Here is a 19512-nt window from a genome sequence, read left to right as displayed (position 1 = left end):
AAGAGATATAATAAAAATGGAGGACAGTGTTCATGGTCTGAATTTGTTGAACTTAATGTTGAGTCACGAAAGGTGTAAAGTGCAAATAAGATTATCTTCTTCCAGATTACATTGGGCTTTACTGGAACACTGTAACAGGCCTAACATTGAAGTGTTAGCATGAGAGCAAGATGGCGTATTGAAATTGCAAGTAACTTGAAGGTCAGGATCATACTTATGAATGGAGCTGAGGTGTTCCGCAAAGTGGCCGCCTAGTTTGTTTTTGGTCCCACCAATGTTAAAGTGACTACATTGTAGCAGTGAACACAGCAGACTAAATTGAAAAAGGTAAACAAGTAAACTATTAATTCACCTGGAGGGTGTCTTTGAGATCTTGGACATTAAGGAGGGTAGTGATAAAAGGGAAAGCGTTACTTCATTTGCATGGGAAGATGCCATGAGGGAGTTGTGGAACAGGGTGTCACGGATGGTACAGACCCTGTGGAATGTTGACACCCGAGGGTGGAAAGGCGAAGATGTGTTTGGCTTTAGCATCTTGCTTGAAGTCACAGAATGGCAGTGGATGATCCTTTGGATACAGAGGCTGGTGCATAGAAAAGTAAGACAAGGGGAACCCCATCTTTTTACTTGATAAATGTTGAAGGGCCAAGGGCTCTGTCAGGGATAGGTGTTGATTGAAGGGAAAGGAGATCATGACAAAGGCAGCACTATGGAAGACATCATCATCAGAACAGATGTGATAGAGAGAGAGAAACCGGGAAAATGGAATCATTGCAGAAAGTAGAGTGTGAAGCTGTGTAGTCAAGGTAGCTTGGATATTGGTGGACAGCCTATCCCCAGAAATGGAAACAGATAATTAAGAAAGAGACAGAAATGGACCAGGTGAAGGTGAGCGCAGATTAATTTTTCCAATTGTGGATGAGAGCAGGAAGCAGCGTCCATGACATCATTGATGTACAGTTGGGTGGCTGCAGTGGGTTGGCAAATGGGTTTGGCAGAAAGGATACTTGACCAACAATGGCAAATGTTTGAGAAGTTATAACTCACTGTAAAGATATATCATAATGAAGAAGAAGGAAGAGCATAAACTGACCATGGCTAGCCAAGAATAGGATAAGAATAGTCAAGGCATTCCTGGTCTCTGTCCAATGTTACATGCTCACTGATATGAGAAACTTCATGTATCAGTGTTGGCAGTCCGTTAACAGCACCTTGGCTCTGAACCTGACTGAGGCATCAGTAAATGGCCTGAGCAAACATTCTTCCCATGTTCAGTACCAGCATGCTCCTTCAGCATCCAGGTAAGTCTGGTTAAATACTCCAAGGCCAGCCTTCAGGCTGTGGATTTGGCTTTGTACTTTGCCCAAGCAAACAAGATCATTGAATATTTTTTACAATAGTGTCCAATTCTTACTGCTTCATCTGCTCACTGTCTCTGGCTTCCAGCATTAACAGTTCACACCCATCAAATTCAATGTCTGTGACTGCTTTTCCTGTGAGTGAGATACAGTCCCAACTGTTGCATTATGACGTAGCTAGTATCTAAAGGAGTTAATTGATATCAGTTGATAAGCTTTGTCCATCAGGATACAAAAGGTTCTTCCTCAGAGGAGATAACCAGAGGTTGACTCTAGCACGTTCTACATGTGCTCACCTTAAGTATATCATGCTTTATTGCTTGTTCTTGGTGTTTCCAACATAGAATTAGATTAATAATATGTAATGGGTCTTATTAGTTGAATGTTGCCAAAAGCATAGGTTCAATTCCCATACCAGCCGAGATCACCATGAAGATCCTACTTTCTCAACCTCATCCTTTGCTGGAGGCATGTGACCCTCAGCTTAAAATCACCATCAATCATCTCTCTCTACTGAGAGAGCAGCCTTAAGGTCCTCTGGGACTATGGCAACTTGACGTTACTAGGTTTTAAGTTGAGTCAGGAGACAGTCTTATATTTCAGCTATAATATTTCTAGCTATTAAGTAATATATAATAAAGATTGTTATTATTCATCGATATTGAACCCAGTCTTTCCTGAAGAATTCATGGTGGCATCCTTCTCATTTGCTATCAGTAGCTCAGACTGATATTAACAAGGATTGGTGGCAATGAATCTATCAAATCGCAGCAGGAGTGGAATCTGAAGACTTCACTCAACTATACTTGTAAAATATGGTGAGCAGCAATGGGGATTTTGGTCAGATAGTGCTAACCTGAAAAATATGAAGTTTTGCAACTGCCACAGGCATTTGAGTAGAAGAAAAAGACAAGCATGAAGCCTGCTCGTTGAAGACAGAAACAGCGAGAAATAGTGAAAACTACTGAAAAAGCTTATGGAGGCCATGAAAAGTCTCACCAGAACTGCAACAGGAAAAATGCAAATTATAAACTCTGGGTACAGCAGAAGATGTTTGAACCCCAAAGTAAGTTCAGTTCCTGAGAGAAATGATGAGCATTTTTAGATTTTAAAAAAAATTCTAAACTGAGGCTGGGCAGCAAGCTTAAGTCACTATCTAAATTAAATGAGCATTATTAAGATAGTTAAAATTAGCAAAAAAAGGCACTTATTAAGAAAATCATTAAAATACCAGTATAAATAGGTAGAGATAAATGTTAGGTGCTACATTTTAGTAAGGAAAATCAAGGAGAACTTATACAGTTAAGGGTAAGGTCCTAGGGAGTGTTGCTGATCAAAGAGACCTTAGAGTAGGTTTATAGTTCCTTGAAAGCAGAGTCACAAGTAGACAGGATGGTGAAGAAGGCATTTTGTATGCTTGTCTTTATTGGTCAGTGCATTGAGTACAGGTGTTTAGAGGTCCTGTTGTGGCTATACAGGACATTGGTTAGGGCACTTTTAGAATATTTTGTTCAGTTCTGGTCTCCCTGCTATAGAAAAGACGTTGTTAAACTTGAACAGGTTCAAAAAAGATTTACAAGGGTATTGCCAGGGCTGGAGGGCTTGAGTTGTAGGGAGAGGCTGAATAGGCTGGAGCTATTTTCCCAGGAGCATTGGAGGCTGACAGGTGACCTTCTAAAAGTTTATAAAATCATGAAGGGCATGGATAGGGGAAGTGGTCAAGGTCTTTACCCCAGGGTAGGGGAGTAGGAGTCCAAAACTAGAGGGCATTAGTTTAAGGTGAGAGGGAAAAGATTGATAAAGGACCTAAGGGACAACTTTTTTCATGCAGAGGGAAGCTGCCAGAGGAAGCCGTGGAGGCAGGTACCTTATTTGAAACATTGAAAAGGCATATGGCTGGGTATATGAATAGGAGGGGTTCAGAGGGAGAGACGCCAATTACTAGCAAATGGGACTAGATTAATTTAGGATATCTGGTCAGCACAGGCAAGTTGGACTGAAGGGTTTGTTTCCATGATGAACATCTCTGATTCTATCATTCTATAACCAACAAAGTATAGTGAAAATTTGAATGCAGTAGTTTACTGAAAATATGTTGCGAAATTTTTTTATTGTTCAACTGAAATTATTGATTCAAAACACAAGAACAGTTCAGTGTAAAATGGCAAGAAGTAAGACTTTCCTCCAACTTGGGAGAAAATAAGAAGTATAGCACTTTTTCATTTTAGAGCATTTCCACAATTTAAATGCCTGAAAATAGCTTTTCTTCTATAGAAATAGGAGGATAGCCCTGAAATGTTCAGAAGTTTTTCAACTTTAATTTATGTAAAGACATTTCTGGGAAAAGAAAATAAGAATATAGAAGTTAAGATCCTTTATTTAAAAAAACAAACATATTAATTCTAACACTTTATTTGCAATACATCTTCAGGGTGCAGCAATTAAAAATAATTGCAATATTCAAAAACATACTCTTAAAAACTCGAAGGAATTATCTATCATACATGAAGTAATTGTATGATTAAACATGCTGTTCAAAATTATCTACATCCGCAAACAATGTTGTTAAATCCTTCATCAGCTTTCAAGTAAATAAATTAAACAGGAGAGGCAACAACAATTAAATAGTATTATGAAGAAGGAGTTAAAACTTCCAAACAGCTTTAAAAACCCATTCTTCAGACAGGGAATTCATCTGAACTGTGTAGAAGGGATAATCCATGGGATACAGAATTTCTTCCGGATTACAGAAGAAATCCAGAGAAAACAAGAAAACATTTTCTTTATTCAGAGGTCTAATTGTAGGTCATGTATTAAAATGACAGAAAGTAAGAGACAAAGTAGGTATCTTTCACATTATAAAAGCATTCCACATTGACTTTAAGTGCCAATTGAATAGTGAAATAAACAGAACTTTTTAAAAGAATACAGCTTCCAGAGGGACCTGTTGACAACTTCATCAAGCTTCACAAATTGCTGGAATTTTGTGACTCTTGTAAATTACAACCAGAACTAAGCCAAGACAGAATTGTCGTTGGGATTTCTCCTCTAAATATATTACAAGCAAAAGACAATCTTGTGTTGAAAAGAATTGTCCAGGTGGTACTAGGAACTGAAACCCAAAAGCAGCACAAAACTATGACAAGAATAGAAAGGCAACCTAGCTCAAGAATTCCATCAAACTTTATCAACTTTCAACAGAACATCACATCTCAGATCAACAAGGAAATATTTAAAACCTTTGAGGCTGGGGGTTACTGTTCCAGGTATACAGTTATAAAAACATAGCAATTTTCATAATGTTCAGCTGTATTATACTGATACAATATAAGTAAATAAATGGGACACTTGCAGAGATTTTACAAGAAAGAGTCAAAAACAACTGTTGCACTATAGAATTAAGAATGCTAAGGTGTATGATGATGTTAACACATTACGGCAAGCACTTTTGGAAGAAAACATAAAATATCAGGACAAATCTTTCTTAGAATGCCTACCATGTGAAGATATGTCTTCGGAAAATATGAATCAGTCTTTCCTATGTGTAATAAATGACTCACCTGAACAAAATGCCTGACTAATTTCAAACTTGACACTGGGTTGAATGTTAGTGTATCAGCTGCAAAAATCCCTTGGCTGGGGAGAGTGAAACCATAGTCCACTTTGGGTAACAAAAACGGGAAAGCAGATTATTATCAGAATGCTGATAGATTGGGACGGGGGGGAAGTGCAATTAGACCTTGTAGCAGTCGCTGAATCTAAGCATGCGGGTACAGTGGGCAGTGAAGAAGGCAAATGATATGTTGACCTTCACAGTGATAGGATTTGAGTACAGGAGTAGGGATGTTTAGCTGCAATTGTATGGGACCTTGATGAGATTACATTTGGAGTATTGTGTGCAGTTTTGTTCTCCTTACCTGAGGAAGGATATTCTGGCTATGGAGGGAATGCAACAAAGGTTTATCAGACAGACTCATGGTTGGTGTATATAGATGTATGAAAAGAAACTATACCAGTTAGGACTATATTAACTGGAGTTTAGAAGAATGACTGGGCATCTCATAGAAATCTCTAAACTCCAAACAAGACTAGATAACATAAAAACAGGAAGGATGTTCCCACTGAGTGGGGAGTCCAGAACCAGGATCACACAGTAAGGATACAAAGTAGGTTGTCTAGATGAGCAGAAATCTCTTCATCCAGGGATTGATGAACCTGTGGAATGCTGTACGACAAAGCTGTTGAGACCAAAACATTGTATGCTTTCAAGGAGGAATTCTAATTCTTAGGGCTGAAAGGATGGGGAAAAAAATGGGAATAGGGTTCTGAGTTGCATGATCAGCCACAATCATATTGAATGGTGGAGCAGACTTAACAGTCTGAATAATGTAAGACTGCTCCTATTTTCTATGTTTCTACATTTACACTTTCTGATAGACAACTGTATAGTGTAAGAAAATCAGTGTCATCTGAGTGCTGTTACAATATAGAGACCAATTCTACATGGAACAAGTGAATGTTCATTAGGAACCAACATTTCTCATTTCTGTGCAGGAATGTTCTTAAAATTCTACAATATGGTGAAGAACCTCACCCACTTCAGAAGCCAAATTTCAGTGCTCAACGTAACATTAGTCAAGAGGAGGAATTCATAGGTCTCAGAAGATTGTTCACAGAAACTAAGTAAATACACTGCTTGACATGAATCCTTTTGATATATGACATTTCATCACAAGGAGGTCAGAGGTTCAGAAGAATTATATAATCTTCCAGCTGCACTAGAATTTTCAATGTCTTTTTTGAATCCACAGCCATCAGGAATTACAGAGACTCTTCTACAGTCAATTAAGCTGCTTAAGGCAGTACCAAACCAGCCCAGTCAGCTTTACTGCCTATGATGCAACATTCAAATATGAATCTAACTCGCTGTAATATCAAGAGAAGAATATTATGCCTTTCAGAAACACAACTATTTCCTCTGATTATGATTTGAGGAAATTAGTGATCATCCAATGCAAAACAAGCTTTCAGCAGTGACATCAATAGCAGATGACCTCCTTGGTAAAGAATATCTGTGAAATCAAAGATCTACAAAGGTTCAGGTGTAACAATAACTGGTTGTTTAATGTTACATCTTTCAATCCAACCAAAGCATCAATCATTCATAAAGTCAGAGATTTAAGAGGAGATGGGACAGTGATCAACCCATTTAATATATTTGAACCAACTGCATAAAGAATTTAATAACCAGGGAGAAATGATGTGTAAGACAGTCAGTACTTGAAGGCATTATCCATCATCATAAGATAAGATCTGCCGTTTAGGGTGTAAAGAGTTGTTCCTGTGAGGAGCTGAACAAGTTTGGTGTGTTTACCAAAGGTTGTTTTGTGCTTCAGTGACTGTTTTGAGAGTTAGCAGCCTGTAGCTAAAACAACACTGCGTATATAATCTTAAATTGAGCCTGATAGTCTCACAAGAGACAAGCATATTTCTCAGATGTAATGTAACTAACTAGCACATCAACTTATAAACCTACTTGCTGGTCATCAAGACTGCACCTATCTTCTGTTGTGCGGTTTGTTTGGAATCCTTTGTCACTTGGTTTCTGTAGCTTAGACTGATACAAACAGGAAGGAATGGTGGCAGTGAATCTATCCAAAACATCCTGGATGGTTCCAGCAGAAATCCATGTATAAACAATATGAGAGTGCTAGCATTTGGCCTAGCGCTACAGTTATAGTAGACAATATTAATGGACGATATGTTTACCCAAGATATAATCCTTTTCAGTGATGACATCCTGGGCTGTGAATGTGCTTTTGATTTTGACAGTTGTGGCAGCACTTAGGTTTTACCATCAGGCTTCAGGAAGTAACTTAAGCCCAGAGAAATAGGAAAAGGAGTAGGCCATCCAGCCCCCTTGAGCCTGTGCTGCAATTTAAATGGTCAACGGCCGATTTGACACTCCTCACAACCACTTTCCTGTCCTTTCCCTGAAATCCTTGGTTCCCCAAGAGCCTATATATTGTAAAACAAACAACCCACTTATCTGGCATATTTCTTTATCCCTGGCATCTCTTTTGCAGCAGCAAGATCATTCTTAATCTTATTCAGTCACACCTTATCAACCTGCCCAGAGATGTTATTCCACTCCTCTGAAGCAGGTGGCCCCTGAATCCTACTCAGAGGTAGGGACACTTATGGACCCATCAACAAAGGGTGGAGGGGTTAAGTAGAGACAGCTGCTTCCTATCCACACTGTCCATTTCTCTCATAATTTTGGTCTCTTGTGGTGCCGTGAAACCCTGTCTTAGAGCCAGGACACTGGGGTTCAAAGCCCACCTGCACCAGAGGTGTGCAATAAACATCTCTGGAAATCATTTGATTATAAAATATTGCCTCATAGCCCGTCTCCAATTTTATCCCCAAAATTATCAACACGGCGAGGGGGCAATGGGCTCATTCCTAGGGGAACATAGTCACATTGGCCATGCCCTTGACCTATGCTCTTTCACCTCCCCCCACCCTACCTTTGAACTCTGAACTCTTTCCCTTACTATTGAGGGAGGTTGTTTTTTGCCTCTCAGCGTTTCCATCCTTAACATTCATTCTTTTCCCCCATGCCTGCTGTCATCCTCCTCCTATTTGCCCTGGATAATTTAAGTGTTCCTAAAAGCTGCTGACTGTTAAATGATTTTTGAGTGTCCTGTGTGAGGGACTCCAAATCAATTGATCAGAATTGCTCCATCTTCTGCATTAAAATACATTAACAAGCCCCAAAATCAGCAAGTACAAATTAATTGAAATCAATTTTGGCATCAAAAATGACAAAAATATGTAAAAAATAAACATAGCTTCTAGACGAAAATCTTTCCCAGGTAATTACAAAAGAGTCAAAGAATCATTACATCTTAAATACTTTCTGTCTCTTATTTGTTCAGATTGAAATACCAGGAACCATTTGGAAAGTAATCTGAAATGCTCATATTGCCATCTGGCATCATACCAAATTTAGAGGTAGTATAGGGCATTTTTCAAATGTTTCACATTTTCTTAACCCTTTTCTATCATGATTAATTTCTTTTCCACCTAAAGGACAAATATTTAGCTAAAATTATTCTTTGGGCTCAAACTACTACCCAGACCCACAGGGTATCTATATGCTATCCTATCAAAAGGAGAGGTTAAAGCTTACAATGTAAAAAAAATCAGAGAAACAATACGCTAAACCTAGTTAAGTTGTCCCATCTACTGTTTTATTGGAGGCCGAACAAGTGGCAGAAACCGTTACATTTTCAGGAGGTATGTCAGGTGTTGAAATCCTTGAAGTAATCTGCCTGCTGTTATTTTCTAACTTTTAGATTTTATATTCAATATTGCAAGCATCAGTTATTGGCCATTTGGCTAAACCCAGAACGTCCTCCTTTTTGAAAAGATTCAATTCATGTTCAGTGCAGTTCACTTCATTTTGGCATTGGAGACAGTTTAGAGAAGGTTTACTGGGTTGCAAACTGGTACAGGAGGCCTGTTTTATGAGGAGAGGTTGAGGAGATTCGGCCTGTTCCCATTGGAATACAGAAGAATGAGGGAAGCCTTACTGAAACATATGAGATTCTTAGACTACTTGACAGGACAGATGTGGAAAAGTTGCTTCCTTCTGGAGGAGTCTGACCAGAGGGCATAATATCAGAGTAAGTGGCTGCATATTTAAGACAGAGATGAAGAGGAACTTCTTCTCCCAGAGTGTTGTGAATCTGTAGAATTCTTTGCAATGGAGGGCTGTTAAGGCTGGATTGTTACGTATTTCGAAGCTGAGATAGACGCAGATTTTTAATCAGTAAGGGAAGCAAGCAATATGGGGCAAAGGCAAGAAAGTGGAGTTGAGGATTATCAAATCAGACATGATCTCATTCAAATGGTGGAGCAGACTGATGAGCAGCTGAATGGTCTATTTCTGCTCTTTTGATTCTATTTAATTTTCATCCATTATTTTTCTGAAAAGGATATGAAAGGATAATATCATAGCAGAGGCTGAAGCAGATGTTAGAGAGTCACAATCAGATATGTACAAAGGAACTACTTAAATGTGTACTTCATTACACCAATTTTTATAAAAAGCAAAGATATTTATTTTCAAATTGGCAGTGGCAGTCCTCAAAGAAGGAGCCCATAACATTTGGTTCTAATACTACAACAAAATAGGTTCTTTGTTCTTAATCCAGTGTCATAAAGATAAAAAAAAAATCAGTAAGGTTGGAAAAGAAACAGGAAGAACTGCGGGTGCTGTAAATCAGAGACAAAAAAAACCTGTCATCTCTTATAATCAGAGCAGGTTTATGGCAACTTTAGAGACAAAAATAGAAATTGCTGGAAAAGCTCAGTTCTGACAAAAGGTCATTCAGATGTTGCCAGATCTGCTGAGCTTTTCCAGCAATTTCTATTTTCGTCTCTAAAGTTGCCATAAACCTGCTCTGATTATGAGAGATGACGAGTGGTAAGAGTTTAATCTGAGGGTCACCATGCTCCAGGTGAGGGGTGAAGTTGAGAAGATCGGACGATCACAGTGACCTCAGGCAGTATGTGATTTGAACTATGCTGCTGGTATCACTCCACATCACAAACCAGCCGTTCAGCCAACTGAACTAACCAATCCCCAATTGTCCTATAACAAAACCAAGGAAACAATAAGAAGTTGCATTGGCTCTTGAGGCCAATGGTCTCAGTCAACATACGATATTGCACATTGGACATGATTCACTCCAGTCAGTGCCTCAAAGGGATACTTCTTGCCCTAAACTCTAGCATCAGATTGCATGAAATAAGGGAGTAAAATCAAGCCAGTTCATCTTAATTTGCACTACTTAGATGTTAGCAGAGGCCTAGAAAGCTGACAAAGGAAGAGTGGAATCCTTAGCAAAAAAATTGGATAGGGTCTGGTCTCCATTTTTCAAATGGGTTCTCTACACCCACTTTCCTCTACATCCGTTCCTATGCAAAGAAACGTCACCTACTTTGGTCCACAATCTGTAACTCTCACTATACCCTTGAGCAATTACCTCTATTTCTTCCATTACAAACCTCAAAATCTATCCTTTGACCATTTCATTTCCTTCCTGAAGGAAAGGCGGGGAACAAAGCTGCAATGAGACATGAATTCATTTTAATTTGGAGAAGTAAAAGGGTGAAGTCACGGCAAAGGAAGGAATAGAAAATAAAGGCAATGGGGAAAGAGCCAAAACGGGATTAGGTTAAGGTTTGTGAGGAGGAAGAACTGTTTCCATGAAGCAAGAGGGAGAAAAGAGGAACGTTCTATGACTGTAATATGAAGTTTTGTTTAATACATATGTTTATGTAAATTGACTGAATGTATTTAATACTTTCTGCAAACTTTGTTCCTGGATTACTCAACAGTACAGCTTCTTCATCAATATTTACTGATTTCAAAACAAATGTCATACAGGGTTCACAAATAAAATCTAAGAGTAACAATCATGTGAACGGTCACTAACAAAATCAATTTCCTGTTCTTGTTACATCAGCCAAGAGTCTACTTCCAAATCAAAAACAAAGCCACTGGAGGGTTTGTCACCGTTGTTGGAGATTCTGAAGACCCAAGGGGATCTAAATTATCTGTTTGTCCTTACAATGGTAAACCTACACAGATGTGGTTTTATTGTAATGGGCTTATTCAATCCAAGGTAATTATATAGTTGATAACTGTTATTCTCTCACTACATAATGCTCTGGGATGAATTGTATGAGAGGAATAGTTTTGATTTAGTGGTAAGCAAAGTTGATTAACTGAAGTAGTTACTTAGATAATAAAGTAAGAAAGATAGAAACATAATTTTGCAATCAACAGCTATGGAAAGGTTCTGGTGTGTTAACAGAAATGAAGGGGCAGTAGGCTGTAACACTTGTATGCCAATTCATTTGATCATACTAACACTTAATTGTTGGCCTGAATGATGTCCCGGTGGTTTGAACAGGACATATTTAGCTAACACCAATGATGATCATCAAGCTAAGACCCACAGCATATTTCCTATACAGGATTTATCTTCCTGATGTCTTCTGCAAAATATTGAATATGTATTGAGCATCCTTGCAAATGTATTTGATAAACTGTTTCAAAACAATTATATTCAACATTTTATTGCCATTTATTTTATTCTTACTGTAGAGCTTTGTTCATTATTTTTAAATTTTCTTTAAGGGGAGTTTTATTCCCTTAATCCCCTGTTGTCAAATGAAGTACTAACGCTCATGATACTAAACCTATTAGTAAGAAGGGAAGATAGCACAGAGGAAGATACATCTCCTTTATGTCACAAAAATAGTTTATGAAATTAAGTGCTGATGTGACTATTGTAGGGCAGATTTAGAGGTTTCAAAGAGATCTGGATAAATTAAGTCAATTGGTAAAGAACACCTGATGGATTTTATTCAGAATAAATAACAAATGCAAATGCTTCTTTATTTATGTATAATGCAAAATATTCCAAAACACTTTTTATTTGAGCTTTTTAAAACAAAATTTGACAACTAGCAACATATATATTAGGAGGTATGACCAAAAGCTTAGTCTAAGAGATAAATTTTGAACAATGTCTTAAAGGAAGGGATGAAAGAAAGGCAGAATTGTTTTGGGAAGGAGTTTCTTCAAGGCTTAAGATTTTGCAGTTAAAGGCATAGCACCAATCATGGAGCTATCAAAATCTGTGATTCTCAAGGAGCCAGAATTACAAGAGTGCAGATATTAAATGGGATTGTAGGTCTGGAGATTAGTGATAGTGTGGCAACATTGACAAAACAGTAGCATTTTGGATAACTACAAATTTATTGAGGGTGGCACCCAGGAGGACAGTCAGCATTTCATTAGAATAGTCAAATTTAGATGTAAGAGTATTGCAAGCAATACAAAATATAAGATCTTACACATTAGAAGAGGAAACATAAGAGGCTGATACACAATGACTCATTGCCAATTCAGGTTTACTATTACTAAATTTAAGAAATTAAGAGTCTGAATCTAATTAGTAATCATTATTAACCAATTATGTTCAGAATTTTAAGCACTATATCCTTCATAAGTTATTCTTCAACTGTTTTCTGGACACTGGAGTCAGAATTCAAATTCATTGCAGTCAAGCTGTGAAACTGAATGCAATAAACCCAGTATTTAGTAACAGAAAATGATCATAAGAAGTGGCAGATTGCCATTAAAAACCCTTTAGCTGACTAAAGTTTTTCAAAAAATGAGCCAGATAGTCCAGAATACAAGTGACTCAAAATACATAATGTGTCATTTATGCATAATATTTTCTGTTGTACCTATCAAGCTAATAAAGCAAATTGATTATACAGAGAACACCAAGAAACATAGGCAATAACCCAGCATTGGGAAAGGAGATATCCACCCCACAGCTATGGTTATGAGAAAAAATTTGGGGAGCCAAGATGTAAGCAGATTGAAGGCAGAGGAATGGGATTGAAAAATATATAAGCCATGACTGAATGATGGAGAAGAGTCGATGGGCTAAATAGTCTAATTCTGCTCCTATATTTTATCGTCTTACGTTATAAGCCAGATAGTAGAAAGCAAAGTGCTTAATTGTGACTTAATCTTATCACACCTCTCAAAAATGGCCACAACAGGATTGCCACTGGCTTTCCAGGTCTCCACTGCAATCATTCAATTCCATTCATGAACACAGGGGGAATATATTATAGTGTTGTATGAATCAGCACTTTATAAAAAAAAAGCTAGCCAACTGTTCACCTAAGAACCCAAACTAACCTGACCTTAATTAACTAACTAAAGTAATATTCTATTCTACTTATAGGCAAACTATGCGTGCATAGATGCCATTGGTAGTCAAGGAAAGGCTGGAACCAAAGTAAATCTTTGGACAGAGCATAACCGCACTCATCAAAAATGGAACATTAATAGAGATGGAACAATTTCTTCTTTTCTAGATTTTAATCTGCGACTAGATATTAAAGGTAATCCATTTATTTCTTCAAAAGAAGTTAACTCAATTTTCCACCTTGTCTGAATTTATAAAAATGTAAAATCTGAAGAAATAACTTCTTTTATGTTCACTCAGTATAGTTTGCTTAAACTAAAGGTTGCACTTATTTATATCACTTTCATATCAAACCAAAATGATGCTAAGTACACATTGGAATGGCAGCATAAAGTCTGAGGTTTCCTAAGCACTGTGAACAGTGCACAGCCATCTCCGAAGAGTCAGATTCACTGAGTCTGTTGCAAAATTTAAAAATGGCATTAAATGTTACTATTGCATTACAATCCCCGAGGAGATGGCCAAATTTATGTTACGATCTGGTAAAAATCCCAGATATTTGCTACTACTGCTTGCATTATAGAATCACAGAGCTGTACAGCATGCAAACAGACCCCTAGGCCTAACTAGTCCATACCGACTGGGTATCCTAAACTGAACTAGTTCCATTTGCCTGAATTTAGCCCTTATCTCTCAAAAGCTTTCCTATTCACGTAGCTGTCCACATGTCTTTTGAAAGTTGTACTTGTACTTGCCTCTGCCACTTCGTCTGGCAGCTCATTCCATACAGATACCATCCTTTGTGAAAAAATTGCCCCTCAGGTCCTTTTAAAATCTTTCCCCTTATGCTGTCTCGTTTTGGACTCCCCTACCCTTGGAAAAGACTTTGGCTATTTACTTTATCTATCCCCCTTACGATTTTATAAACCTCTATAAGGTCACCCCTGAGCCTCCAATTCTCCAAGGAAAAAAGTCCCAGCCTGTTCAGCCCTTCCCAATAACTCAAACCCTCCAGTCCCAGAAATATCCTTGTAATTTTTTTCTGTATGGTTTCTAATTTAACATTCTTGCAAAGCAGGGGACAACAATAGTACGCTGTATTGAAAAAGTGGCTGCACCAACATGTTGTACACCTGCAACATGATGTGCGAAGAAATTTGCTGTTACAGTATGCCAAGCTTGCCTGTCTTGCATCATGCTTAAAGATTGATTGCAGCTTGACTGAGACAGCTCTGTGACACTGGTCAGCCAATTATGCCTAAATTAACTCCTGTTTCTGTGTCACTCCACTTTGCTCTCTGTTCTGGAGATTGCATGATTTGGAATAAACAAAATAAGCTTTACTGTACAAGGTTAGAACAGTAAAACAATCTCGAAGGTTTGAGAGTAGATTTGTAGCTCGGGTTGTGGGTGTCATGGTTGGTTGGCTCGCTGAGCTGGTTCGTTATTCCACAGACGTTTCATTACACTGCTGGGTAATACCATCAGTGCAGCCCCCGATGAAGCGCTGTTGTGTTTTCCAGCCCGTCACTTAAACTCTATTGTTCCATAGATGCTTCATTACTTTGCTGGGTAACTTCATCACTGCAGCCTCCAATGAAGAGTCCAAATGACAGGCTGGAAAATACAACAGCGCTTTATCGGAGGCTGCACTGATGATATTACCCAGCAGAGTAATGAAACGTCTGCAGAACAATGAACCAGTTTTGTGAGCCAACCAACCACAGTAAAACAATCTACAAGATAATAAAAAATTAAGTAGAAGCCAGGGTAGGCTATTTAGCCCTTCAAACCCTTAATGAGACCATGTCTGAACTTATACTTCATAGAAATCATAGAATCCCCACAGTGTGGATGCAAGCCATTCAGCTCATTGAGTCCACACCAATCCTTCAAAAAGCATCCCACCCACACCCAGTCTTCTACCCTATCCTGGTAACCCTGCATTTCTCATGGCTAATCCACCTGACCTGCACATCTTTGTACTGTGGGACGAAACTGGAGCAGCCAGGGGAAACCAATGCAGACATGGGAAATTGTGCAAAACCCACTCATACACAGTTGTCTGAGGGTGGGATCCTGGGTCTCTGGCACTGTGAGGCAGCAGCGCTAACCATGCTGCTCTAAGTAGTACTAAGCACCATGTTCCTGCACTAACCCCATATCCCTTGATTATTTTTTAAATATGTAGAATTTTATCAATCTCAGTCTTAAACATATTCAACAATTGAGTCTCCATATTCTTTCTGGGCAGAGAATTCCAAATGTCCTGTGTGTATATATTAGTATTTAGTCATTCATGGAATATGGGCATTGTTGGCTAGGCCAACATTTATTGCCCAACCATAATTGTTCCGTAAAAGATGGTGGTGAGCTGCCCATAATATATAAAACTTATACACTAACATCTAAAATTAACTCAAAGTAAATATAGGTAACAGACAAACTACGATCATAAACTTGACAGCACACAACAAATAGCAAATAAAGCAAAGTCAGATGCTGCAGATTTCACACCAGCACAGCACAATGTTGGAGATACAGTGGCTCATCAAATTTCACTCAAACTTTAGAGATAATGGGAACTGCAGATGCTGGAGATTCCAAGATAATAAAATGTGAGGCTGGATGAACACAGCAGGCCAAGCAGCATCTCAGGAGCACAAAAGCTGACGTTTCGGGCCTAGACCCTTCATCAGAGAGGGGGATGGGGGGAGGGAACTGGAATAAATAGGGAGAGAGGGGGAGGCGGACCGAAGATGGAGAGTAAAGAAGATAGGTGGAGAGGGTGTAGGTGGGGAGGTAGGGAGGGGATAGGTCAGTCCAGGGAAGACGGACAGGTCAAGGAGGTGGGATGAGGTTAGTAGGTAGCTGGGGGTGCGGCTTGGGGTGGGAGGAAGGGATGGGTGAGAGGAAGAACCGGTTAGGGAGGCAGAGACAGGTTGGACTGGTTTTGGGATGCAGTGGGTAGAGGGGAAGAGCTGGGCTGGTTGTGTGGTGCAGTGGGGGGAGGGGATGAACTGGGCTGGTTGAGGGATGCAGTGGGGGAAGGGGAGATTTTGAAACTGGTGAAGTCCACATTGATACCATATGGCTGCAGGGTTCCCAGGCGGAATATGAGTTGCTGTTCCTGCAACCTTCGGGTGGCATCATTGTGGCAGTGCAGGAGGCCCATGATGGACATGTCATCAAGAGAATGGGAGGGGGAGTGGAAATGGTTTGCGACTGGGAGGTGCAGTTGTTTGTTGCGAACTGAGCTTTGTCTGCTTTACAAGCTATTCCCACTCATTCAAGGGTCTACATTCATAGTTCCCTCACAAACTGCTGACTGATTGCTTCAACAACTACTCACCTCCACATTGTTCCCCTAAGACTGCACCCCAACATTTACTCGTGGGCACAATTCCAGCTCCTTTGCATCCAACAAGCTTCACTAAGTGATATTACCTTGGGGTTTCTCCAAACTCCAATATTTCTCAGTTACCCCAAATAAATACTAATTTTGGGCTTCTTTCACCCCTAGCCTTAGCTGCATTAAACTATCAATGATTCTCAGTGACCTCACCTGCCCTGACAGAACAGATTCTACTAACATGCTACCTGAAGTGATTGATTTACTTCAGACTCTCCTGGCTCAGGCTATAACTGGCTTCTCCCAGCAAAAACCCACCCAGATAAGCTGAAGCAAAAGAGGCTTAAGTTCCATCATCTTGTGATGACATAGCTTGCTCTTTTATCATTACACAGGCCTTAAGGGTTTGATATTCCTCAATTACAATTTACTCCTTTATTTGATGAAGTGGCTTTTCTAACCTTTCAGAGCTCATTAAATATTTTGAGCAACTCCCAAAAGAAACCATCCTTTCTATTCTGATTCTTATGAAAGAAACATTACCCATGTTAACTTCTTAGTGTTAAGTCCGGCATTTATGTGGAATAGACCTTTGCGTGCTTCAGTTGTATTTATGCCATTTTCTATGATTAAATTTGAATCCCCAAATCTAAAAGTTATATACTAATATGCATGAAACATGAAAATATTTTCAAAAATTATAGGAAATCTCTGTATTTTCTAGTGTGAAAAGATTGTACAAAAATGGAATTCTGCATAGACATTTACAAAACAGGAATACTTTGTAGAACTAAAATGTAAAAAGCTCCAGAAGTTATCTCATCAATAGTACCTAGGGCTGAATTTTACCAACTACCAAGAAAAGAACTGGAAGTAGAGTAAAGTTAAGGAGTGTCATATTGCACCATGAGACCTCTGTGCTTCTACAAAACAGCAGCCACAATCACATCTTAAGGAGACAAATTTGTGACCTTCCATAAATAGTTAAAAGAAAAAGATGGAAAGCTTATGAGGCAACTAGCAAATAAAAGCTTTTTTTCTGAATAACGGTCTAGGCCCGGTCTAGGCCTTCCTGCTCCTCTGATGCTGCTTGGCCTGCCGTGTTCATCCAGCTCTACACCTTGTTATACCAGATAAAAGTACTCACCTTCAATAACAGAGAAGCCATTAGCTAACTTGGCACTGCATTTCATTGTGCACCAGTGGTATTTAACATTTTTAAAACTTTTTATTGTTCCTCAGGTGGCGATTTCTATGATAAGCACAACATCATCTTAAACTCACCGGAGGAACAACGACAGACACAGTTCTGGGATATTGAAGTGATTTGATGAGAAAAATAAAAAGGAAAAATCTGAAATATCAATTCTAAGCCGACCTATGAAAACTGATAACAATCATATTTACATATGTTTATTGCTCAATAAGAATCTAGCAGTTAGGAATTAGAATTTTAGTAAATGAAAAACATATGAAACTCTGTTATTCACCATGTTGCAACTTGCTATATCTAACCAGCAGGAGGTTTCATGATTGTTCCCACGAGTCTAGTGTAATTTAGAACTTCATTACTTTGAAACACTTTAAATAAAGCCAGTGCAACCAAAGTGCCAAAACAAATGAAATAGACTTAAAAATACACAACTCAATGTGTGAGCACTAAAAAATATTTCACTATTTTTAAAGATATATCCATGAACACTTGTTTGTTTTAATATTAACACAATCACAACTTAAAATATTGAACCTTATAACTTCAAGGCGATTTGTAATAACTTTTTAAAAAAATATTGTAAATAAGTTGCCTTGTATATTAACATTTTTGTTAGATTAAACCGATAGAAAATAAATTATTACATGGATCACTAAGTGGTTGAGCATTAAATTCCAACTTTCAACTAATTCTCCAAGAAATCTGTCTGCAGTTTTTTTTATTCTTTTAAAACTAAAGAAGACAGGGAGTAATAACTTGAATGTGATATTTCAGCTACATATTGTTTTAGTTCAAAACAGGTCTTAAATTCATTGTTGGCTGCAACTGTGTACAAAAGATACTGGATTATTTGGTCACTGTGTCATTTCTTAGATACTAACAAGAGTTAAATTTAGAAAATTGATCTCTTGGTATATTCATTCCCAGCTGTTCTCGTGTCTCAGAATTGACTGGTCAACAAATTCAAATTAAATATGGCCTCTCTTTGGAAAATGAATCAATTTATATCTTTAACTACTATATTACTAAGGTTGACTGCATCAATAAAGAGCTAAACCTTGTATAATTACCTGGCCACCCTAAGTACATCCATGATCATTGTAATAACCCTCTGTTAAGTTCTGTATTAATTGGTGCTTCATTTATATTATGTATATTCCAAGCAAACCATTACCTCAATACCGCAAGGTTGGGACACTTGCAAGTTGCACATTATGCTTGTATTATGATAAGACAGCACTGCTTCCTCAGCATTAGTTGGAATGGGTCATTTAAGTTCCTCTCAGCAAATTTGCAGATGTGGAAATGAATGTCTTCTACTCATTCCATTCCTGCAACGTAACAAAACCTTTCTCACAAACACTTGTGCTGCTTTAGTGGATGGTCCCTACTGACAACCAGAATCTCCTCATGCAGCAGGATGAATGCTGCAGGTAATTGAGGAAATCTGTTGCAAAGTCAAACAGAAACAGTTTTTTTAAAAAAAGGAAATAGTACTGTTACAGTAAATAAGGACGTCATTCAGCCCATCATGTCTGCAGCAATTCTTTGAAATGAGCAAATCATTTAGTGCCAATCACTTGCCTTCATTTCATAACCCTGCACACTTTTTCTTTCCATAGACCAGTCTAATTCCCTTTGAATGTTTCAACTCATAGTGCATTGCAGACTATTATTTCTTACTGTTTTAAATTTCTATCTTCATATCACTTTTGCTACTTTTAACAATTACTTCAAGTTTGTGTCCTCTTGTTCTCAATCCCGTCATGAATGTGAAGT

The 19512-nt window shown here is 38.4% G+C and overlaps 1 protein-coding gene across 1 annotated transcript in view; it reads left to right on the top strand.

Moving 5' to 3' along the window:
• The window catches only part of LOC125457070 (uncharacterized), a 97462-nt gene extending 79107 nt beyond the window's left edge, over positions 1-18355 (top strand). Inside the window, exons 20-22 of the mRNA XM_059650321.1 lie at positions 10898-11056; positions 13205-13364; positions 17763-18355. Coding sequence (XP_059506304.1) covers positions 10898-11056; positions 13205-13364; positions 17763-17851 — 408 coding nt within the window. The 3' untranslated portion in view covers positions 17852-18355. The remainder of the gene's footprint in view (positions 1-10897; positions 11057-13204; positions 13365-17762) is intronic.
• The last annotated feature ends 1157 nt before the right edge of the window (positions 18356-19512 follow it).

Source organism: Stegostoma tigrinum, chromosome 12 (assembly GCF_030684315.1).
Source record: "Stegostoma tigrinum isolate sSteTig4 chromosome 12, sSteTig4.hap1, whole genome shotgun sequence".
In the NCBI taxonomy this organism is placed as follows: domain Eukaryota; kingdom Metazoa; phylum Chordata; class Chondrichthyes; order Orectolobiformes; family Stegostomatidae; genus Stegostoma; species Stegostoma tigrinum.
The sequence above is the reverse complement of the archived record's forward strand: the minus strand, read 5'-3'. Positions and strand labels throughout refer to the sequence as shown.